Source organism: Heptranchias perlo, chromosome 5 (assembly GCF_035084215.1).
Source record: "Heptranchias perlo isolate sHepPer1 chromosome 5, sHepPer1.hap1, whole genome shotgun sequence".
Taxonomy (NCBI): Eukaryota; Metazoa; Chordata; class Chondrichthyes; order Hexanchiformes; family Hexanchidae; genus Heptranchias; species Heptranchias perlo.
The window spans coordinates 81,307,274-81,333,129 of record NC_090329.1 but is presented as its reverse complement, the minus strand read 5'-3'; the positions used below and the strand labels follow the sequence as shown (position 1 = coordinate 81,333,129).

Genomic DNA, 25,856 nt, shown 5'->3' with positions numbered 1-25,856 from the left:
CACAAAGAGAGGACTCATCACGTGGGAGGTCCAATGGCCAAGTAGGGGTGGAATGAATTGGGATAAGGAGTGTCGTTCGCAAAGTCAAGGGTTGCAAGGTCAGGCTAACAATTGCATAGGGGTAATTTTAACCCCCAAGAATGGGTAGGCAGGAAGCAGGTGGGCAGTAAAAATAGTTGATTTTTGGAGCGGGACCGCTCTAACACACCCATTCCCGGGTTTAACCCAGGCGTGTTTGGATGCGCGCACGCAACAGAACAACAGAAACCCGGAAGTCCCGTCCCCACTTAAAGCCAGTGGGCCAATACTTAAAGGGGTAATGTACCTCATTGCGATAGTTGAGGCACTTAATTTTTTGTGATTACAAATGTCAAACAAATTTAACCTCACCTACCGTGATTGGACGCCCGCGATCGGCTGATCCCCCCCCCCCTCACATAGTGGACCCCTCCCCTGACGCTGGACCCCCCGATCTTCTCCAAGGCCCACCACCGGTGTCATCCATACCCCCCCACCTCCCCCAACCCTCCAATTTCTTCCATGGCCCATGGTCTCTCTCTCCCTCCCCCCCACCTCCAATTTGTGGCTCCTTTCCCTTCCTACAAGCAACCAGCCTGTCAATCAGACCACCTGGTGCGTGGGAAATCCGAAACACTTACCGTCGATTGAGTTGCGATCGCAAATTGTGACGCACTCATTTGGCTTCCGGGTTCCCCACACGAATATCTGCAGACTCACTGGGTTCCCGGCTCAGAGCTAAAATCATGCCCCATAAGTCGGGGTCTCAATATGGGGCATAGAGGACCTGAGGCCTGAGGTAGTAGACTCAACAACCACCAATGGGGACATGAAACTTGGGGTGGGAAGAAGGCTGATAGGAGAGGCCCGAAATCATAACTTGGCAGTCGGGAGTGGGTTAAATGAGTCGTCCCGAAGGCACAAAGACCAACCACTACTACTGAGTAGTGGTTGGTCTTTGTGCCTTCGGGACGACTCACGGAAACCAAGTTGGGGAGGGGAGGGGGTGCGTGGTAACACCAGGTAGGCTATGGCCCGAGGCACTAAAGTGGAATTGGGCAGAAGCAAATGGGCCAGTTAGCTAGAGGGATGAAACCAGGCTGACCTGAGTAATTAGCTGAGGACTGAGTTGAAACTGAAAATTGGATTTTTAAAAGAATCATGTATTAAAAACCTGAATATTGAAGAAAAAATGGGTGGTGGACTCAGGAGATGTGATAGGGAAAAAGCAACATCACCATCTGGTGACCAGAAGCTGCAATGTTTTGTAATTTATAAAATACTTTATCTAAGTGTGAAAGCCAAATGCTCATGTATAGATTAACACAGGGAAATAGGAACAGGAGTAGGCCATTCAGCCCCTCGTGCCTGCTCCGCCATTTGATAAGATCGTGGCTGATCTGTGATCTAACTCCATATAACTGCCTTTGGCCCATATCCCTTAATACCTTTCATTGCCAAAAAGCTATCTATCTCAGATTTAAATTTAGCAATTGAGCTAGTATCAATTGCCGTTTGCAGAAGAGAGTTCCAAACTTCTACCACCCTTTGTGTGTAGAAATGTTTTCTAATCTCGCTCCTGAAAGGTCTGGCTCTAATTTTTAGACTGTGCCCCCTACTCCTAAAATCCCCAACCAGCGGAAATAGTTTCTCTCTATCCACCCAATCCGTTCCCCTTAATATCTTATAAACTTCGATCAGATCACCCCTTAACCTTCGAAACTCCAGAGAATACAACCCCAATTTGTGTAATCTCTCCTTGTAACCCTTGAAGTCTGGGTATCATTCTAGTAAACATACGCTGCACTTCCTCCAAGGCCAATATGTCCTTCCGAAGGTGCGGTGCCCAGAACTGCTCACAGTACTCCAGATGCGGTGTAACCAGGGTTTTGTATAGCTGCAGCATAACTTCTGACCCCTTGGCCTCTAGTCCTCCAGATATAAAGGCCAGCATTCCATTAGCCTTATTGATTATTTTCTGCACCTGTTCATGACACTTCAATGATCTATGTACCTGAACCCCTAAGTCCCTTTGGACATCCACTGTTTTTAACTTTTTACCATTTAGAAAGTACCCTGTTCTATCCTTTTTTGATCCAAAGTGGATGACCTCACATTTGTCTACACTGAATTCCATTTGCCACAGTTTTGCCCATTCACCTAATCTATCAATATCGCTTTGTAATTTAATGTTTTCATCTACACTGCTTACAATGCCACCAATCTTTGCGTCATCGGCAAACTTAGATATGAGACTTTCTATGCCTTCATCTAAGTCGTTAATAAATATTGTGGATAATTGAGGCCCCAAGACAGATCCCTGCGGGACTCCACTAGTCACATCCTGCCAATGTGAGTACCTACCCATTATCCCTACTCTCTGTCGCCTTTCGCTCAGCCAACTTCCAAACCAAGTCCGTACTTTATCTTCTATCTTAGCTAACAGTCTCTTATGTGGGACCTTATCAAATGCCTTCTGGCAGTCCATGTAAATAACATCCATTGACATTCCCCTGCCCACTACTTTTGTCACCTCTTCAAAAAATTCAATCAGGTTTGTCAGGCACAACCTACCTTTCACAAATCCATGCTGGCTATCTCTGATTAACTGAAAATTCTCGAGGTGTTCAGTCACCCTATCCTTAATTATAGACTCCAGCATTTTCCCCACAACAGTTGTTAGGCTAACTGGTCTATAATTCCCTGGTTTCTCTCTCTCTCTCCTTTCTTAAAAAGCGGAGTGACATGTGCAATTTTCCAATCTGGAGGGACAGTTCCTGAATCTAGAGAACTTTGAAAGATTATAGTTAGGACATCTGCAATGTGCTCACCTACTTCCATTAAAACCCTGGGATGGAAACCATCTGGTCCTGGGGATTTGTCACTCTTTAGTGCTATTATTTTCTTCATTACTGTTGCTTTACTTATATTAATTTTATTGAGTCCCTGTCCCCGATTCAATATTAGTTTTCTTGGGATTTCCGGCATGCTATCCTCTTTTTCTACTGTAAATACTGACACAAAGTAAATGTTCAAATGTCCGCCATTTCCCCATTGTCAATGACAATATCCCCACTTTCAGTTTTTAAGGGTCCAACACTGCTCCTGACCACCCTCTTTTTCCTAATGGGTTGAGCTAAAGAACAAAAAAGGGGCAGTCACACTGCTGGGAGTATATTATAGACCCCCAAATAGTCAAAGGGAGATTGAAGAGCAAATATGTAGGCGACTTTCTGAGAAGTGCAATAGGGCAGTAATAGTAGGGCATTTCAACTACCCTAATATTAACTGGGACACAATCAATGCAAAAGGTATAGAGACCGCAGAATTCTGAAATTGCATTCAGGAGAGCTTTTTTAGCCAGTATGTAGCAAGCCCATCAAGTTGGGGGTGGGGGGCGGGGGGGGGCAGTTCTGGATTTAGTTTTACGGAATGAAGCTGGGCAGGTGGAAAGAGTATCAGTGGGAGAGCATTTTGGTGGTAGTGATCATAATTCAGTTAGATTTAGCACAGTTATAATTATGGAAAAGGACATAGATAGAACAAGAGTAAAAGTTCTAAATTGGGGATAGGCCAATTTTACTTAGCTGAGAAGTGATTTAGCAAAAGTGGACTGGAAACAGCTACTTGAAGGTAAATCAGTGTCAGAACAGCAGGACGTATTCAAGGGGAGATTCAAGGGGTTCAGAGTAAACATGTTCCCACAAAGTAAAAGGGTGGGACTGCCAAATCTAGAGCCCCCTGGATGACAAGGACCATACAGGGTAAGATAAGGCAAAAAAAGGGAAGTTTATGTCAGATACCAAGAGCTCAATACTGCAGAAAGCCTAGAGGAGTATAAAAAGTGCAGGGGTGAAATTAAAAAGAAAATTAGGAAAGCAAAGAGAGGGCATGAAAAAATACTGGCAAGTAAAATTAAGGAAAACCCAAAAATGTTATATAAATACATAAAGAGTGAGAGGATAACTAAGGAAAGAGTAGGGCCTATTAGAGACCAAAAAGGTAACCTATGTGTGGAGGTGGAAGATGTGGGTATGGTTCTTAATGAATACTTTGTGTCTGCCTTCACAAAAGAGGGGGACGATGCAGAGATTGTAGTTAAGGAGGAGGAGTGTGAAATATTGGATGGGATAAACATAGTGAGAGAGGAAGTATTAAGGGGTTTTGCATCTTTGAAAGTAGATGAATCGCCAGGCCCGGATGAAATGTATCCCAGGCTGTTAAGAGAAGCAAGGGAGGAAATAGTGGAGGCTCTGACATCATTTTCCAATCTTCCCAGGCTACAGGCATGGTGCCAGAGGACTGCTAAAGTTGTACTGTTTAAAAAGGGAGAAAGAGATAGACCGAGTAATTATAGGCCAATCAGTCTAACCTTGGTGATGGGCAAATTATTGGAATCGATTCTGAGGGACAGCATAAATCATCATTTAAAAAGGCACGGGTTAATCAAGGACAGTCAGCATGGATTTGTTACGGGAAAGTCGTGTCTGACTAACTTGATTGAATTTTTTAAGGCGGTAACAAGGAGGGTCGATGAGGGTAACACATTTGATGTAGTCTACATGGATATTCGCAAGGCTAAAGTCCCACATAGCAGACTGGTCAAAAAAATACAAGCCCATGGGATCAAAGGGAAAGTGGCAAGTTGGATCCAAAATTGGCTCAGTGGCAGGAAGCAAAGGGTAGTGGTTGACGGGTGTTTTTGCGACTGAAAAGCTGTTTCCAGTGGGGTCCCGCAAGGCTCGGTACTAGGTCCCTTGCTTTTTGTGGTATATATTAATGATTTGGACTTGAATGTCGGGGGCTCGATCAAGAAGTTTGCAGATGATACAAAAATTGACCGCGTGGTTGATAGTGAGGAGGAAAGCTGTCGACTGCAGGAAGGTATCAATGGACTGGTCAGGTGGACAGAAAAGTGGCAAATGGAATTCAATCCAGAGAAGTGTGAGGTCATGCATTTGGGGAGGGCAAACAAGGCAAGGGAGTATACAATGAATGGAAGGTGAAGAGGTGAAGAGGAACAAAGGGACTTGGAGTGTATGTCCACAGATCCCTGAAGGTAGCAGGACAGGTAGATAAGGTGGTTAAAAAGGCATACGGGATACTTTCTTTTATTAGCCAAGGCATAGAATATAAGAGCAGGGAGGTTATGCTAGAACTGTATAAAACATTGGTTAGGCCACAGCTTCAATACTGCATACAGTTCTGGGGTCACCACATTACAGGAAAGATGTGATTGCACTAGAGAAGGTGCAGAGGAGATTTACGAGGATGTTGCCAGGACAGGAGAATTTTAGCTATGAGGAAAGATTGGATAGGCTGGGGTTGTTTTCTTTGGAACAAAGGAGGCTGAGAGGAGATTTAATTGAGGTGTATAAAATTATAAGGGGCCTAGATAGAGTGGATAGGAAGGGCCTATTTCCCTTAGCAGAGAGGTCAGTGACCAGGGGATATAGATTTAAAGTAAATGGTAGAAGGATTAGATGGGAGCTGAGGAGAATTTTTTTCACCCAGAGGGTTGTGGGGGTATGGAACTCACTGCCTGAAAGGATGGCAGAGGCAGAAACCCTCAACTCATTTAAAAAGTACTTGGATATGCACTTGAAGTGCCGTAACCTACAAGGCTATGGACCAAGTGCTGGAAAGTGGGATTAAGCTGGAAAGCTCTTTTTCAGCTGGCATGGACACGATGGGCCAAATGGCCTCCTTCTATGATTCCATAAACCTCAGGATGTTCCAAAGTGCCTCACAGCCAACAAATTACTTTTGAACTTTAGTCACTGTTGTAATGTAGGGAAACACAGTAGCCAATTTGTGCACAAATATTCTGCAAAAAGCAATGAGATAAATTGCCAAATAATTTGATTTAGTGATGTTAGTTGCGGGGTAAATGTTGGCCAGTATGGGGCCCCTACATTTACTAGGCAATGGTACTAAACGCTACCTACTAAATACTGAGGGCAGAATTCTAACTGTGAAAAACGGGTGGGTTAGGGGCAGGGGGTCATTGAAAATTGCAACAATTTCAGACCCGCCCCCAACCCGCCCATTTCCGGTTTTCACCGGGGATGGACGAGGGGCGGGCAACCAACCTGCTCTCAGGAGGCGGGTTGGTCACTAAAACCTTTCAAGAAGGCTGCAGGCATCCATTTTGAAAGGTTTTGCGATTTCAACCCCTGGGGGTTGGGATTCCCGAGTCTTCACCTTCACGCTGTGTGAGAGGAGGCGAAAAGGCCCGAAACTTCAGGTAAGTGCTTTTATAGCACAGCTTGTGGGCCCAGAGGAGCAGGAGTGCTTCCCCCAGGCCTACAAGCCTACCTGCAGTGACCCCCCCAACGATCACAGACCGCCTTCTCCCACAATGATCGTGGCCCCCCCAAATGATTGCAGACCCCCCCCCCAATGATTGCGGACCCCTTCACAACAATCACAGATCCCCCCCATGAACGCGGACCCTCCAACGATTGCGGACCCCCCCAACGATCACGGACCTCCCCCTCAATGATCCCGGACCCCCCCCGCAAATGATCATGAACTCCCCCCAACGATCGTGACCCCCGTGTTGACCCCCGATCCCAACCCCCGTGCCCACCCATGCCCCAAAGCCCTGCCTTCTCCATCCATACAATCTAAGACTTACCTGAACCTGAAGACGTCCTCTTCCTTGCTCTGCTCCCATCTGACTGAGACCAGCCTGTTAACCAGGCTGGCCTGTAGGACCGGAAACCTATGGGTTCCCGTCTGCGATTCGCCCTCTTCAGGTTCCAGGTCAAAATCCTGGCCGAAGCTCATTGCCAGCACTCTCACCTTGGAGTCAAAAGTTTGTGGGTTCAAGTCCCACTCCAGAGACTTTAGCACAAAACCTGGGCTGACACTTCAGTGCCGTACCGAGGGAGTGCTGTAATGTCAGAGGTGCTGTCTTCTGTCCTGTACCAGGTGGACATCAAAGATCTCATGGTGCTATTTGAAAAAAAGCGGTAGAGTTCTCCTGGTGTCCTAGCCAATATTTATCCATCACCCAAATCACTGAAACAGATTATCTGGTCATTATCACATTGCTGTTTGTGGGATCTAGATGTGCGCAAATTGGCTTCCACGTTTCCTACATTACAACTGTGACTGCACTTCAAAAGTATTTCATTGGCTGTAAAATGCTTTGGGTTGTCTTGAGATCCTTTCTTTTTACTTAACTTGGTGTCAATTCTGCACATGTACAATCGTGAAAAGTTATGTTTACAATATGTAATATAAAAATTGTTAACAAAATGATAAGCAATTGATAACATGAGTAAATAACATCGACTGAGTATGAAGATCCTGAAACACTGATGTTATTTCACTATATAAACCGCATGACAACAGAGAGAGTAGATTTCTGTGCTTTTACTGCATTTAAGTCTTTTTGTAGTAGTCAGGTGGTACTTACATTTTGTGAAATCTGAATATCATCTTCTCCTTCTCCCACCTCAGCCATGATTGTGGGAGGGTCAGTGGGGGAGGTGAGAAGGCGAACGCTGAGGTCAGAGTCTGCTGCAGGCTGTTGGTTAATCCCCTGGATTACGACACTTACTACATAGAGTTACATTGAATTTACAGCACAGAAATAGGCCCAACTGGTCTATGCCAGTGTTTATGCTCCACATGAGCCTCCCCCCACCCCTCATCATCTAATCCCATCACCCTCTGCTCTCCTCGCACCTCTCTTTCCTCTCAGTAAGTAAAATAATATGGCCTCATTGTTGTAAATTATAAAAATTACCTTTCATCACTCTTAAGGCTTAGGTTGGGTGTTAAATGATCAGCTATTACCATCCCGTAGATGTCCTCTCATTGGATCCGCCTGGAGCTGGCTCACTGTCCCTGTTCGCAATTCAGTAACAAAGCATAATGAAATTGCTACTTTCTTTTTGTAACTATAGCCCTGTACATTTAGCAAAAATGTCTTTGAGCTTTCACCTTCAGTGCTTGCATTTCTTATGATGAGTGTATGAACATGCTTGGTGTACGATAGATTCGGTCTTGACACCAATACGGTTACCAGTGATTTTTATTGATTACTAATCCAAGCATTTAACACACTTGATGTCTAAGCAATAACATACACAGAGATCAGAACCATTTCTTTTATATTCCAAATTATACTTTATTTCATAAAATTTAAAAATACCACAATTCCAAGGCGATACAATTCAAAACAAGACAACATGAATCATACACAATACGATTCCAATATTACAATTTAAAATGTAGTACAGGTAGGATGGCCTTACACGGTGGCCTTTCCCCATAGAGCCTTTGCGTAGGTTGTACCTTGCTTCAGTGCGTCCCGCAGCACATATTACCGGACCTTGGAGTGTGCCAGTCGGCAACACTCGGTCATGGACAGTTCCTTCAGCTGGCAGACCAAAGGGCATCCTTCACCGAGTTGATGGTCTTCCAGCAACAGTTGATAACTATCTCGATTTATGTTGCAGGGAACAGTTCGTAGAGCACAGTGTCCTGTATTACCAAACTGTTGGGAATGAACCGGGACAAATACCAATGCATCTCTCTCCACACCTTCCGCGCGAAGGGGCAGTCCATCAGGAGGTGGACGACGGTCTCATCCCCGCCGCTGCCTCAGCGGCAGCTCGCGGTGACTCTGAGATTTTGTGTGTGTTGGAAGGACTGCACTGGGAGGGCCCTTCTCAGATCTGAAACATATTACCCATATGGTCCCTGGGCAGAGTGCATAACATAGTTTCCCTCAGCTGGTGTCTCTACACTAGATGTGCCTGTGACCCCCAAACCATTGAAATTGCTGTGGATAGCACATTTCCAGTTTCGTCTTCCCTTATCAGGCAGCGTGTATACTGTTTGCTGACTTGTCTGCTTGATTAAGTTAACCTTTGCTTCTTTACGGCATCTCAGAAAAATTTTAATGTGATCTGGGGCCATCTGTTTGCCAATTCTGCATTTCCCATTGTTCAGGTAATCACAGATACTAGCTCTTCCTTATATGATGATTGTAAGGAATCTTACAACACCAGGTTATAGTCCAACAATTTTATTTTAAAATCACAAGCTTTCGGAGATTATCTCCTTCGTCAGGTGAGTGAGTGATTTTAAAATAAAATTTTTGGACTATAACCTGGTGTTGTAAGATTCCTTACATTTGTCCAACCCAGTCCATCACCGGCATCTCCACATCATTATCTGATGATGAACTCCTGATGTGATTAACTTCTGATTGGTATGAAGTTCCAGTAGTCTTTGTTCTCTCAGTCTACTCGACTATGTAAAGTAAGCTGCAAAAGATGTCAATTTCTAAATCCTTATATTGGTCATCAAACTGCAGTTCATATTATAATCATATCCTCAGATGTAGACAGTGTTTGGAATTGCTGGGAAATTTGAGTAAACTGAGATGCAGTATCACTCCAGGCTATGCAATCATTGTGCATGCCAAGACAAATTGGCCTCAGATCAGTAAGCACAATTTAACTACAGACTAAATAATTTCAATGAAATTAAATAACAGTTATGCTGTTCATCTTATGTTAGGCGACTCAAAGATCAGTTTGCATCAATGCAAAATGTGTACCATAACTGTCCCATAAAAAGAGTATTTGGGTTAAAGTTAAGACTAGGGACTGGGGTTGATAGATTGAGATTGGAGCAGACACCGGGATTGAGAATTGAGAGTCCAGTCTGGGATTGGGAATTGAGAATCCAGACTGGGATTCGGAATTGAGAGTCCAGACTGGGATTGGGAATTGAGAGTCCATACTGGGATTGGGAATTGAGAGTCCAGACTGGGATTGGGAATTGAGAGTCCAGATTGGATTGGGAATTGAGAGTCCAGATTGGGATCGGGAATTGAGAGTCCAGATTGTGATTGGGAATTGAGAGTCCAGACTGGGATTGGGAAATGAGAGTCAGAATGGGATGAAAGACTGCAGTCAGGAAGGATTTTTTTTGCAGTGCCTGATTTTGATCGGAGTTCAGTCTCAAATTATTTTTTGAGCTGCTCGGCTCACAATCCCAGCGGAGGATTTTTTTTGCTGCAAACTGTGTTATCATAGACTCAGCCTGCTCTGGGCCTCTCTGCAGCTGCCTTTCCCCACTGTCCTGAAGAGCACTGGCCCATGTTGCTCACTGCTGGTAGGCCTGTGCAGGAAGTACTCTTGGTGCTTTTCTGAATAGCATCTTCATTCGTTTCTTATATTACTCAGGTTATAGCGAAATGGCGGGGCCTAGGCACAGCTTCACCATTACCAGGCTATGGCAACAGTGGACCCTGAGAGATAAGAACATAAGAAATAGGAGCAGGAGTAGGCCATACGGCCCCTCGAGCCTGCTCCTCCATTCAATAAGATCATGGCTGATCTTCGACCTCAACTCCAATTTCCTGCCCGATTCCCATTTCCCTTTATTCCCCTAAACGCCAAAAGTCTATTGATCTCAGCCTTGAATATACACAATACCTCAGCATGCACTAGATGATCCTCCAGATCAGCTATTACTATTACTGGATCCGCTCTGGGGCCCCAGACTGGTTCAGGGCCCTGTGCAATTGCACGGGTTACACTGCCCTAATGCTACCTCTGTATGGATAGAAAGTTGATTGATGGACAGAAAACAAAGAATTAAGGCTAAAGGGCATTGCTCAAATTAGAGAAGGGTTGGAAGGTGTAATCCAGGGTCAGTGCTAGGTTCGCTTTTTGTTCTTGGTGTATACAGATGATTTGGACTTGGGCATAAGGAACACAATATCAAAATTTGCTGATGTCACAAAAGTAGAGAGTTTGTCAAAAAGCGAGGTAGATTGTTAAATATTTTAGAAAGACATAGGTCATTGCAATGGGAAGCCTGGTGGCAGATGCAATTGAATGTGAATAATTATAAGGTAATATATCTGGGAGGAGAAACAAGAAATAGGAGTGTCACATTTCTGGATTTTTTGATTGATAGGAGTCGAAAAAAGAGTTGCTTTTAATGCTGAGTTTTTGAAAGCAAAGTAGATTCTCACAAGTTCTTTTTTTAAAAAAAGCACCGAGACAAAAGGTGGTTAATATGCTAATCGGAAGTTGCTTCCCCCAGAGACCAAACATTAAACAATTAGTTAGGATATTTGAATATTCAAAAAAAAGCCACTTCTCACCATTGTCTTGGACAAGCGTTTGATCGCTGTTGTCTGTGAGAGGGGGAATAGAAGAACAACAGATTTTTTAACACCAGGAGAGAGGCTTTTATACAGTCAGAACACAGACATCAAAAGGTCTATCATGCAGGCACAAGTCAGGAGTGTGATGGAATACTCTCCACTTACCTGGATGAGTGCAGCTCCAACAACATTCAAGGAGCTCGACACCATCCAGGACAAAGCAGCCCATTGATTGGTACCCCATCCACCACCCTAAACATTCACTCCCTTCACCACCGGCGCACCATGGCTGCAGTGTGTACCATCCACAGGATGCACTGCAGCAACTCGCCAAGGCTTCTTCGACAGCACCTCCCAAATCCGCGACCTCTACCACCTAGAAGGACAAGAGCAGCAGGTACATGGGAACAACACCACCTGCACATTCCCCTCCAAGTCACACACCATCCCGACTTGGAAATATATCGCCGTTCCTTCATTGTCGCTGGGTCAAAATCCTGGAACTCCCTTCCTAACAGCACTGTGGGAGAACCGTCACCACACGGACTGCAGCGGTTCAAGAAGGCGGCTCACCACCACCTTCTCAAGGGCAATTAGGGATGGGCAATAAATGCCGGCCTCGCCAGCGACGCCCACATCCCATGAACGAATAAAACAAAATGAAGTACTACGAGAAGTTTAAAAAGACAAGGTACTGTAGGAAGGAAGAGAGATCCAGCCCTGGATTGTAGGACAGATGCAGAGGTGTTAATCAGTTTAAGTCAAGTAAGACGACCCACCAAAGTAGGGGTAGTGCTGTGTGTTCTTTATTTTATATCTTGATGTAAATATAAGTTATACTGTTTGAACTAATGAAACTCTGATCATACGCATTGGAGAGGCAGGCCTCCACCTTGGACGGATTGGTGGCCTGAAAAGATAGGGACTTTCAAGGAGTCACTCACCTTCTGCAGCCTGGCCTCCTCCAGAGCAGTGGACGTGATGAGCCCCAGCCTTACAGAAGTGGCAATGGCGCTATGGGAGCAGTTCATGTTGCAGTCTCTCGGGATGTCAGTGCATTGGTTCCTTTGCCACCCCTCGACCAATAATCTCCACGGTGCCAGAAAGTCAGCAGCCGGGTCCTTATGCACTCGAGCACCCAGAAGTCACCGGCCACGAGCATCTCAAGGGTCCCAACATGAGCAACACCCGCCTTCCACCAGCTTTTCTGAAGCCATTAGGAGCAGTCGACTTAGTAAACCTAACTTTTTAAGAAAGGCTGAATGGTATCAATGTTCTTTAATGCAGGATGAAGGAAGTGGTGAAGGATGTCACAAGGACTGTTCATGCAGAGGGAATGAGCTGATCACCGAAATTGCTGTGCAATTAACTCATCCACGGCATCTCTTATTGCAAGGTGTTGAAGTGGACCTCCTTCTTCTGCTGCTTCCCTTCCTTCACCCTGGTCTTTCTCGTCTGATGAGGACTGCTGCTGCTGCTGGTCCTCCTCCAAATCCAAATGCAGCACACCACTATGATGTGGGGGGACCCTTTGCGCAGCATATTGTAAGGAGCCCCCAGACCTGTCCAGAAACCTGAACCCTAGCAGCCCTATGATAGAATCGATAATCATTCTGATTATACTTGTGTTGCTCAGGTATGTTGGGGTTTCAGAGAGGTGTCATGGGCCACATATTTAGGGATATCCCTTGTACCCCAGCAACTGCCCTGTCACATTCCTGGAAGGGTCGAATATTGGGGAGATGGCTATGTGTCACAGGATAAAAGCATTGTGACGGCTGCCTGGGTACCTTGCACAAACTTGTATGATCCTGTTTCTGTGATCAGAGACTAGCTGGACATTAATGAAGTGGTAGCCATTCCTATTCACGAAGGCTGCAGGTTGGTGTTCTGGAGCCCTGATGGCAACATGCGTGCAGTCAATGACACCCTTGACGTGAGAAAAGCCAGACATTCCCGAGCTCTCCCATGTTGACTGTCGAGGTCAATTGAGAAGGTGATGCACTGGTTAGCCCTGGTAAACAGAGCTTTGGTGTCCTGCTTAAAAGCAGCTGTTTACCACAGACTGGGAGATGCGGGAGATGTCCCCTGTAGCAGACTAGAAGGAGACAGTAGAAAAGAAGTTAAGGGCTGTGGTGACTTTGAGAGGCATTGGCAAAGCATGGGCCTCTGATCCAGGAAACAGAAGGTCATAGAATCATAGAAAATAGGAGCAAGAGTAGGCCATTCGGCCCTTCGGGCTTGCTCTGCCATTCAAAATGATCATGGCTGATCGTCTAACTCAGTACCCTGTTCCTGCTTTATCCCCCTATCCGTTGATCCCTTTAGCATTAAACTGACCATTTCACAAGGTCCTGTTGTAGGAGACCACAGGGGTCAGCAACAGTCAGCTTGGAGAACCACAGCCTTCTGATGCACTGCTCTTCAGATAGATTGAAGAATGTGACTCTTGCCTTTACACCCTGTGTGCTGGGTATGGCCTTCTACAAGCAGTCCCCTAATCTGCTGTCTTCTAACAGTGCTGGCTGCTGAGGCTGCTGCTGCTCCTCTTCTTCCACCTCTTCCTCCATCCAATTCATGATGTGGAGATGCCGGTGATGGACTGGGGTTGACAATTGTAAACAATTTTACAACACCAAGTTATAGTCCAACAAATTTATTTTAAATTTCACAAGCTTTCGGAGGCTTCCTCCTTCCTCAGGTGAATGTTGTGGAAATGAAATCTTCGAATCCTACGCATTTATAATTCACAGAACAATGCCTGGTGATTACTGCCCGTTGCCAAGGCAATCACAGACAGAGAGGTGTCAACTACAAGGCCACCGAATATACAAACCCCAAAAAAAATAAAAAGAGAGAGAGAGGCAGAGACATAGAGACATCCGGAAGGAAGACAGCAAATGACCCGTTATATTAAAAACAGATAACATTTGTTCGCTGGTGGGGTTACGTGTAGCGTGACATGAACCCAAGATCCCGGTTGAGGCCGTCCTCATGGGTGCGGAACTTGGCTATCAATTTCTGCTCGACGATTTTGCGTTGTCGTGTGTCTCGAAGGCCACCTTGGAGTATGCTTACCCGAAGGTCGGTGGCTGAATGTCCTTGACTGCTGAAGTGTTCCCCAACTGGGAGGGAACCCTCCTCCCTCTACAGCAGGCCCACGGACAACCTCACGATGCTCCACTTTTCCAGCTTCCACCCTAACCACGTCAAAGAGGCCATCCCCCATGGACAGGCCCTGCGAATACACAGGGTCTGCTCAGATGAGGAGGAACGCGATGGACACCCACAGACGCAGAAAGATGCCCTAGTAAGAACAGGATATGACGCTCGACTCATCGATCGACAGTTCCGACGGGCCACAGCGAAAAATCGCGTAGACCTCCTCAGAAGACTAACACGGGACGCAACCAACAGAGTACCCTTCGTCGTCCAGTACTTCCCCGGAGCGGAGAAACTACGCCATGTTCTCCGCAGCCTTCAACATGTCATCAATGACGACGAGCACCTCGCTATGGCCATCCCCACACCTCCACTACTCGCCTTTAAACAGCCACCCAACCTCAAACAAAACATCGTTCGCAGCAAATTACCCAGCCTTCAGGAGAACAGCGTCCACGACACCACACAACCCTGCCACGGTAACCTCTGCAAGACATGCCAGATCATCGACACAGATACCACCATCACACGAGAGGACACCACCCACCAGGTGCACGGTTCATACTCCTGTGACTCGGCCAACGTTGTCTACCTCATACGTTGCAGGAAAGGATGCCCCAGAGCATGGTACATTGGCGAGACCATGCAGACGCTGCGACAACGGATGAACGGACACCGCGCAACAATCGCCAGACAGAAGGGTTCCCTCCCAGTCGGAGAACACTTCAGCAGTCAAGGACATTCAGCCACCGATCTTCGGGTAAGCATACTCCAAGGCGGCCTTCGAGACATACGACAACGCAAGATCGTCGAGCAGAAATTGATAGCCAAGTTCCGCACCCATGAGGACGGCCCCAACCGGGATCTTGGGTTCATGTCACGCTACACGTAACCCCACCAGCGAACAAATGTTATCTGTTTTTAATATAACGGGTCATTTGCTATCTTCCTTCCAGATGTCTCTATGTCTCTGCCTCTCTCTCTCTTTTTTTGGGGGGGTTTGTATATTCGGTGGCCTTGTAGGTGACACCTCTCTGTCTGCTCACTGTGATTGCCTTGGCAACGGGCAGTAATCGCCAGGCATTGTTCTGTGATTTATAAATGCGTAGGATTCGAAGATTTCATTTCCATAACATTCACCTGAGGAAGGAGGAAGCCTCCGAAAGCTTGTGAAATTTAAAATAAATTTGTTGGACTATAACTTGGTGTTGTAAAATTGTTTACAATTGTCCATCCAATTCATACTGGCAATAATAGCACCTATGATAAACAGATAGAGCTTACTGAGGGTAAGCAAGGCAAAAAATGTCAGAAAGAAGCAATCTGGAAGCTGGAAACTTTCCTGGAAATCCAGAGAGCACATTGAGGTACAGATCCTATGATCCAAATGCCAGCAGCTGAGTGCCCCTTTAAATATTACTTCCAGTGGCTCTGAGAGATCAATCCCACTCGGTATGACTGGCGGATTGGGTGGATTTTTTTTCATGCATGCTGTTTGGTAATACTTTCTCTAGGTGAAAATCATTTCAAAGCAATCCTTTTCTTTAAACCTTAATGGCCATTTGTGTACTTAACTGCTGATTGGTGATGAAGTACTGATCATTTGAATATGTAATGAATCACTCAATATTATAAATGGTGAGTTTCTGTGTGCCAGTGATATACAAGCTGGTTTAGAAGCAGGAAACTTTTTTTGCCAAGGTAAGGTATTAAAAATCACACATATATATATATATATATATATAAAGTTATACCATATACTTTCATGCATGCTATTTGGTAGTATTTCATGAAGTTTGTATTTGTTTTACAATGAAGTGCTCTTCTTTTTTTTTGGCTGATTAAAATTAACTGGATTACTAGAAAATACTTTTTAAAATCAAATTAACTTTTAAACTTTAAGGTGTTTCAAACATAACTATAAAGAAGAATCAAATGTTCATCAAACTTGAAATTTTAAATGGAGTGAAATTATTTCCATTATTCCCTCTTAATTGCTTCTTTTGGAACCCATTTTTTTCTTAATTCTGAAGTGTATTAAATCTATGAGTGTACTTTGAATGTTGTAAATCCCAGACTTCTGTTTTAAAAAAAAACTCCAGACAAAACGTAGCACAGGAGCAATGTAGGATGAAGCTTTAAACGATTGGAATAAAAGTTTCTCACTTTAATTGCAAATCCTGGGGAATAGGAAAATTTGATTATTGTATTACTGAATGACTAATATGAGTGTATTACTGAAGAACTAATGTATGAGGATATATACAATTTACCAATGCATGTCAATTACAGAATTCTTTTACAGGCACTCAAAACATTTATGCAGTTCCCAGTACCAAAGTTTTATTATGTTAGTGCTTTTGTAAAGCATTTAAAGAAACTAAAGGTCCTGGAGTTTTAATATTTTATTCTACTTACAACAGTCAGGTGTGGGGAAAATGGGTTCTGAAAGAAGCAATTAACAGAGAAAAATAGAGTTGCTGCAGTGCAGACTGTAGATAGATAGTACAGCCACAGTGTGTCACTGTTGGAGGGGTAGAAACTGAGGCCAGTGCAGGGGAGCCAATCAAGTGAAGCTTCTTGAGTGTTACAGCTACAGACATCCAGGTAAGGGGTGACTATTCAACCACATTGCTGACTTGAGATTTGTAGATGATGGAAAGACTTTGAGGGGTCTGGAGGTGAGCCACTCATCAGTTTTTTTTTCAAAAAATACACTTTATTCATAAAATTTGCAGTAATGCACACAATACAGTTGTTATATCACATTCCAAACATACACAATACAGATTATACAATTATACAGGTTATATTAAGTACAGTTCAATGAACACATTGTACATAATTACAGTTCATGACACTCCAGGGTGCCTCATTGCATTACAGTCAATACAGATTATTGATTAGATTCATTATAGGTACATTACATCAATTTGAATTTTACATTCTGCCCAAGGGGTTTTTCCCTGATTGCAGCCCTTCGGTATACAATGGCGGGAAGGCTCTAAACGGTTGCCTTTCCCCACAGAGCCTTTGCAGCGGCCGCACCCATCCTCAGTGAGTCCCCGAACATGTAGTCCTGGACCTTGGAATGTGCCAGTCTGCTCTGCCCTGCTCTTGTGGCCATAGTGTTGATATGGCTGGTCTAGTTCAGATTCTAGTCAATGGTATCCCCCAAGATGTTGATGTTAGGGGATTTGGCAATGGTGGTACTATTGAAGGTCATGGGGACATGGTGATGTTCAAGATTATTAACTTGTACATATGTAATGCAAATGTTACCTACCACTTATGTACCCACACCTGGATGTTATTCAAGTCCTGTTGCAGGTTGGGATATGGTGCTTCATTATCATACAAGACCCACCCATTAGCCCCTCCACACCCCCAATTTTTCACATTGTCAATGAATGCTTGATGACCAATGGAGGTAGTTTGCCAAACAACATATTTAAATGAAATCAATCCAAGGCAGAACAGTAACTGGAGTGACAGCCCAGTGTAGTAAAATGACTGAGCTGCTCAGTAATGCTATATTCAAACCTCATATTCAATAAATATGTATGGTCGTTGAGGTAACTTTAAATGGGTAGAAATTAGCACAAACAGTGGGCAGGCAGAAAGAATGTGATGTCCTAGGGAATCTTTTTAGAAAGCCTCAATCTCATTAATAATTTTTTATTGCATAAGTATATCATATAGTATTATTCTAGTATTATATTGCAGTATAGCATACACAAATATGCACTTTGTCAAAAATTTGGAAGCCTTATTTAAATTTCAAAAGTTCCTTTATAAGCCACTACAAAATCTTTTCATGCTTAAAGGTCTCTAATGTAAATCAAAATTGTTGGGCCATTGAAATTTAAATACATTAAATCTGCTATTTACAGCATTTAAGTTTACATAACGAGTGGATCAATCTGGTAACCCTTAAGAAATTACCCATTTTTAATGCGCAGAACAACCTATTTTAATTAGTACATATATTAAGTTCTTTTTGTGATTTTTGTCTTATCAAGACGAAGGATGTTAGTGCTGGGGAATAGAACATTTACCATTTCACCCATCTAGCATCAGCAGTAAGCACTCCCAGGTTAATTGTAAAATGTTGCTCTGCTCTGCCCAACAGTATATCTTAGAGTTGCATCCTATATTGCATTATTAGGTTATTTTTCCATTACCCACACCAGTCATCCTGTGGCTTCTAATTAAAATTGCTAATTGAATGCTTGTTAGTACTGAATTAGGGGTAACTTCCTGCAGTGGGCTTATGGCTTTAGGAACTGTTACACTTTTTAGCTTTTAGACCTAACAGTTGGTTCCCTGTGATTCCACCTGCTCGCTCCTCCTACTACGGTTCCCATCTCCACTCCCTTAAGTCCAAGGGATGCAGACTTGAATGTTTATGGCGGACAACTGGTTTAGCCATTCATCATTAGATCTGACCGGACCACATAAAGCACTATTGGGTCCTGCTCTCCTCTGCCAAAACTGCTCACTATTCCAGGATCATCCTGGAATGCAAAGCTAACCTTTGGCTTCTCTTCTCCACTACAAACCATCTTTTTAAACCTCTCTCCCCTCCATCCTCACCTCCAACAAATGCGAGGTGCTCATGGACTTATTTGTCACTAAGATTGAGACCATATGTTCAGCTGCCTCTGCCACTTCCTTCTCTCTTTCCCAAGCCCACCAACCCAAACTTCCCCTAAGGTTCCCCCCTGCCCTAGTCCTGAACTCACATCTTTTTCTAGTTTCTCTCCTATCTCTCCTCATGCCTCTCCAAGCTCATCTTGACCATGAGACCCACCTCCTGCTCCCCTGACCCTATTCCTGCCAAAGTGCTGACCACCCAACTTCCCTTCCTGGCCCCCATGTTAACTGATATTATTAACAGTTCCCTCTCCTCATGTAGTGCTCCCTGCCCTTCAAATCTGCCGTCATCACCCCCCTCCTCAAAAAACCATCCTTGACCCCTTTATCCTTGCAAACAACCGCCTCATCTCTAACCTCCCTTTCCTCTCCAGTCCTTGAACCTCTCAAATCTGTGCCCTTCTTTCCTGCAACTCCATGTTTGGACTGCTCCAATCAGGTTTCCACCCCCGCCACATCACTGAAACAGCCTTTATCAAAGTCACAAATGACATCCTGTATAACTCTGACCCTGGTAAACTATCCCTCCTCATCCTTCTTGAACTGTCTGCAGCCTTTGACACGGTTGACCACACCATCCTCCTCCAACGTCTCTCCTCTGTCATCCAGCTGGGTGGGACTATCCAGTCATAGCCAGAGAATCACCTGCAATGTCTTCTCTTCCCGCTCCCACACGATTATTTCTGGAGTCCCCCATGGCTCTATCCTTGGTCCCATCCTATTTCTCAACTACATGCTGCCCCTCAGCGACATCATCTGAAAACATGTCAGGTTCCACATGTAGCTGACGACACCCAGCTCTACCTCACCACCACCTCTCTCGAGCCCTCCACTGCCTCTGATTTGTCATGCTGCTTGTCTGATGTCTAGTATTGGATGAGCAGAAATTTCCTCCGACTAAATATTGGAAAGATTGAAGCCATTGTCTTCGGTCCCCACCACAAACTCCATTCCCTAGCCACCAACTCCATCCCTCTCCCGAGCCACTGTCTGAGGCTTGTTGGCCAGTGGCTGCAGAAACTACTTTATATTCTGTGACCACTCAGGGAGTGTCAGAGAAACCTAGTGGGTGTGTGTTTAGATCCTAGTTTGGGTATAAAACTGTATAACCTGGTGCAAACTGCATGTCTATCTAACCAGACGTATAAGCCATATGTATATGATCTAACGGCGTGAATAAAGCAAATTGAGAGTTAAAAGAGAATTGACTTGTCTCCTCTTTGTGCTAAGCCAATAACCGTAACCGGTGACCTCCGGTCAACAGGCTGAACCAGGCCGTTCGCAACCTGAGCTGAGCTTCCGACCCCCATATTCGCTCCATCACCAAGAATGCCTACTTCCACCTCTGTAATATTGCCTGTCTCCGCCCTTGCCTCAGATCATCTGCTGCTGAAATCTTCATCCAAGCATTTGTTACCTCTAAACTTGACTGTTCCAATGCTCTTCTGGCCAGCCTCTCACCTTGCGCCCTCCATAAACTTGAGCTCATCCAAAACTCTGCTGCCCTTTTCCTAACTCACACCATATCCTGTTCACCCATCACCCCTGTGTTTGCTGACCAGCATTGCCTCCAGTCCAGCAACACCTGGATTTTAAATTTCCCATCCTTGTTTTCAAATCCCTCCATGGCCTCGCCCCTCCCTATCTCTAACCTCCTCCAGTCCTACAACCCCCCAAGATCTCTACACTCCTCCAATTCTGGCCCTTTGCGCATCCCACATTTTCTTCACTCCACCATTAGCGGCACTGCCTTAAGCTCTAGAATTCTCTCCCTAAACCTCTCCGCCTCTTTACCTTTTTTACCTCCTTAAAAGCTATCTCTTTGACCAAGCCTATCCTAGCATCTCCCTAAGTGGCTCGGGTCAAATTCTGTTTGATAAGCACTCCTGTGAAGCATCTTAGGATGTTTTACTACATTAAAGGCGCTATATAAATGCAAGTTGTTGTTGTTGTGCTAGTGAATTAGTTTAAGTTTGCATTTTTATTCTAGGTTCCTCAACATCGCAACAATGTCCAAGAGCTATGAACTTTATCAGTACAAAGGCTGTAACTTTATCTCCAATATTCACGTAATAGAGTATTTGGAAAAAATGGATCATTTTGAAATAAGGGACAGTGATGTGACTGCAGTCACATATCCAAAATCTGGTAAGGAAATGCTGTTGTTGATGCGTTCACTTTCACAGGGATCACTGGATAGCTAATCAAGAGTAAGAATTCTGGCAGATTCAATTTTCTCCCTAGGCCAGGGGTGATAAGGTCAGTTGCAGTGCCCTTTCTATCCATCATAAACCAGGAATCAATCCAGGAGTCAAACTTCCCAGTTTGCATGACTCAGTATACACGATCACAAGATAATTACAGATGAGGAAAGCCATTTGGCCCATCTCAATTCATCCATCCAGAGAGAACTTAACTCCCCATCCTTGTTGCATCCAATTGTTTATTAAATAATTCCAGAGTATTTTTTCCCTTGACTACCCTATCTAGAAGTTTATTCCACGTGTTGGTCACACTTTGAAGAATTTCCTGATATTAATCCCAAAATTACCATTTACTAGTTTGAACCTGTGTCTCCTAGTTCTACTTCCAGTTTAATTTAAAGTGACATTCCTGGTTAATTTTTTCTATCCCCTTAACAACCGTATATATCTCTATAAGATCACCTCTCATACATCTCCTTTCCAAGCTGAAAAGCCCAAGTCTCTTTAGTCTTTCCTCATAACTTAGAACCCTGACATTAGGGATCAACCTTGTGGCTCTTTTCTGTACTGTCTCCAGCATTTGATTTCTCTCGTTTCTTGATCAGAATTGAATTCGATATTCTTGATGCAATCTGACCAGAACTTTACAGTTTGATCATTATCTCCTCTGCCTTATATTCTACTGTTTTAGCTATGTAGTTCAAAATTCTATTGATTTTGTTGATTGTTGCTCTGCATTGATTGAACATATTTAACATCAAGTCCACTAAGACTCCTAGGTCTTTTTTATATTTCAAAATATACTTTATTTCATAAAATTAAAAGATACACACAATTTACACACTGCTCAAATAAAGGGCACAAAATGCAGCACAGCAATTCAAAGCAATACAGTGCAGATCGTATACACTATAATCTCATTGTTACAATTTTAATCACCGTACACCTTTTCGAATACATTCCGCACAATACGAGATGGGATGGCCTTAAACAGTGACCTTTCCCAATAGGGCCTGTGCGTAGGTTACACCTCGCTTCAGTGTGTCCCGCAGCACATACTCCTGGACCTTGCAGTGTGCCAGTCGGCAACACTCAGTTGTGGACAGTTCCTTCAGCTGGAAGACCAGCACGTGAATGGTGGTGGACAATTAAACAACTAATGGGAGGAGGAGGCTCTGTAAATATCCCCATCCTCAATGATGGCAGAGTCCAGCACGTGAGTGCAAAAGACAAGGCTGAAGTGTTTGCAACCATCTTCAGCCAGAAGTGCCAAGTGGATAATCCATCTCGGCCTCCTCCTGATATCCTCACCATCACAGAAGCCAGTCTTCAGCCAATTCGATTCACTCCATGTGATATCAAGAAACTGCTGAGTGCATTGGATACAGCAAAGGCTATGGGCCCCGACAGCATCCCAGCTGTAGTGCTGAAGACTTGTGCTCCAGAACTAGCTGTGCCTCGAGCCTAGCTGTTCCAGTACAGCTACAACACTGGCATCTACCCAACAATGTGGAAAATTGCCCAGGTATGTCCTGTCCACAAAAAGCAGGACAAATCCAATCCGGCCAATTACCGCTCCATCAGTCTACTCTCAATCATCAGCAAAGTGATGGAAGGTGTCGTCGACAGTGCTATCAAATGGCACTTACTCACCAATAATCTGCTCACTGATGCTCAGTTTGGGTTCTGCCAAGTCCACTCGGCTCCAGACCTCATTACAGCCTTGGTCCAAACATGGACAAAAGAGCTGAATTCCAGAGATGAGGTGAGAGTGACTGCCCTTGACATCAAGGCAGCATTTGACCGAGTGTGGCACCAAGGAGCCCTAGTAAAATTGAAGCCAATGGGAATCAGGGGGAAATCTCTCCAGTGTCTGGAGTCATACCCCGCACAAAGGAAGATGGTAGTGGTTGTTGGTGGCCAATCATCTCAGCCCCAGGACATTGCTGCAGGAGTTCCTCAGGGCAGTGTCCTAGGCCCAACCATCTTCAGTTGCTTCATCAATGACCTTCCCTCCATCATAAGGTCAGAAATGGGGATATTCGCTGATGATTGCACAGTGTTCAGTTGCCCTCAAATAATGAAATAGTCCGAGCCCGCATGCAGCAAGACCTGGACAACATCCAGGCTTGGGCTGATAAGTGGCAAATAAGATTTGCGCCAGACAAGTGGCAGGCAATGACCACCTCCAACAAGAGAGTCTAACCACCTCCCCTTGACATTCAACGGCACTACCATCACCAAATCCCCCACCATCAACATCCTGGGGGTCACCATTGACCAGAAACTTAACTGGACCAGCCACGTAAATACTGTGGCTACAAGAGCAGGTCAGAGGCTGGGTATTCTGCGGCGAGTGACTCTCCTCCTGACTTCCCAAAGCCTTTCCACCATCAAGCCAGGAGTGTGATGGAATACTCTCCACTTGCCTGGATAAGTGCAGCTCCAACAACACTCCAACTCTCCAACAACTGGATGAGTGCAGCTCCAACAACACTCAAGAAGCTCAACACCATCCAGGACAAAGCAGCCCGCTTGATTGGCACCCCATCCACCACCCTAAACATTCACTCCCTTCACCACTGGTGCATTGTGGCTGCAGCATGTGACATCCACAGGATGCACTGCAGCAACTCCCAAACCCGCGACCTCTACCACCTAGAAGGACAAGAGCAACAGGTACATGGGAACAACACCACCTGTGCATTCCCCTCCAAGTCACACACCATCCCGACTTGGAAATATATCGCCGTTCCTTCATTGTCGCTGGGTAAAAATCCTGGAACTCCCTTCCTAACAGTACTGTGGGAGAACCGTCACCACACTGACTGCAGCGGTTCAAGAAGGCGGCTCACCACCACCTTCGCAAGGGCAATTAGAGATGGGCAATAAATGCTGGCCTCGCCAGCAACGCCCACATCCCATGAACGAATTTTTAAAAAAAGTTTTTGGGCGGACTAAAGGGCCTCCTTCACCGAGTTGATGGTCTTCCAGCCACAGGTGACAGCTGTCTCGGCATGTGTCCCGGGGAACAGTCCGTAGAGCACTGCGTCCTGTTATCGAACTATTGGGGATGAACAGGGACAGATACCAACACATCTCTCGCCACACCCTCTGCGCAAAGGGACAGCCCATCAGGAGGTGGATGACAGTGTCCTCCCCGCTGCAGCCTCGAGGGTAGCTCAGGGTGGCGCTGAGATTTCGTGCATGTTGGAAGGACTGCACTTTCTCACCACCATCCAGGCTACATCCTTGTGCCTGTTTGTTAGTTCTGGGGATGCGACCTTCTGCCAAGTGGCATCGACTGTCTGGTCGGGGAAAAGCCCGATCGAGTCCACCATCTCCTTTCCTTGCGGGACTCAATGTTTCGTGTCGACCACTGTCTGATGGCCTTGTGGTACTTCTCCACCTGGGACAGGTGGGGGGGGGGGGGGGGGGGAACGGTCCAGCTGGATGGGAAGTCCTGCTCAGCCAGCGTGGCCAGACCTAGCCTTCTCAGTGCATTGGACAGGTAAAAACTCAGCACGTAGTGACACTTGGTGTTTGCGTACTGGGGCTCTACACACATCCTCCTAGGTGTCTGTCAGCTTCCCCCATAGCTATTTCAACACTATTCATAGAATATGCATGCCATTTGTTTTTCCTCCTTACGTGTAGCACTTTACACTTGTTAGTAATAAATGTCACCTATCATACATTTGCATACTTTGTCCAAACTATTCTTCTGTAATTCTTGAGTTACCTCCTTTGATTCTGCTGCCCATCCTATTTTAGTATCATCTGCAACTTTGACCATTTTGCATTGAGTTTCTGAATCCAGGTCATTGATGCAAATTAAAAATAGTAGCAGACCCAGCACTGAGCCTTGACAGGCACTCAGTACCTGCCCCCCCCAACTTTGATATAACTCCTCTAATGGGTACTCATTGTTTCCTTTGAACTTTCTTATTCATTCTCAGCATTATCTTGAAGCCTCACAGCTTGGAATTTAATTCATAGGCTTTCATTTGGAAGTTTATCAAAAGCCTTTCGGCCGTCGAGATACAACACGCCAAAGGGCTTTATGCGGTCCACAAGGGTTGTCACTTTCTCAAAGAGACTTTTCAAGCAGGATCTTCCGCCTCTGATTCCATGCCGACTGTTGTGAACTAAATTATTGTTGTACAGATGATTCTCAAGTTTACTGTTGATGAATGATTCCATTATATTACATGGAATGGAAGTAAGAATGGTGAGTCAGTAATTGCCTGTGTCTGCTTTGTTTCCCTTTTTGAATATGGACACCACATTAACCTGTATCCAATCCACTGGTGCCTCCCCAGTGTCTATATTGTAGAACTGTTTGCATTAATGCTAAAAATATATTTTTTGTCACAATGCATCCCAACCCATAAAACTATTCTAACCATCAAACATATGGACCTGTATACAGCACATGGAGGTGAAGAGTATAATGCGATTTTACATTTCCCACAAATCAACAGGTGTCTTTATTGTGATCTTTTCCTTACATGAACATAAAAAGATCCACGGCATTAGGTTCTTAAATATTGCTTAATAATAGGAAAACTAGTTTTATTCTAACTGGGACTATCCTCTCTCCTCAATTGTGGCCATGCCACCAAAGTCAGTTGAGGCTGAGGCAATGAATTACTTCAGAAAGGAACTGG

At 44.8% G+C, this 25,856-nt stretch overlaps 1 protein-coding gene across 2 annotated transcripts in view; it reads left to right on the top strand.

Moving 5' to 3' along the window:
- Positions 1–25,856, top strand: part of LOC137321888 (amine sulfotransferase-like) — a 74,457-nt gene that overhangs the window by 17,954 nt on the left and 30,647 nt on the right. The window contains exons 1-2 of one of the 2 annotated variants that reach the window (XM_067984715.1): positions 15,945–16,027; positions 20,973–21,130. In XM_067984715.1, coding sequence (XP_067840816.1) covers positions 20,992–21,130 — 139 coding nt within the window. In that variant the 5' untranslated portion in view covers positions 15,945–16,027; positions 20,973–20,991. Of the gene's footprint in view, positions 1–15,944; positions 16,028–20,972; positions 21,131–25,856 lie in introns of those variants that run through there. The other variant, XM_067984716.1, reaches the window with a different exon arrangement.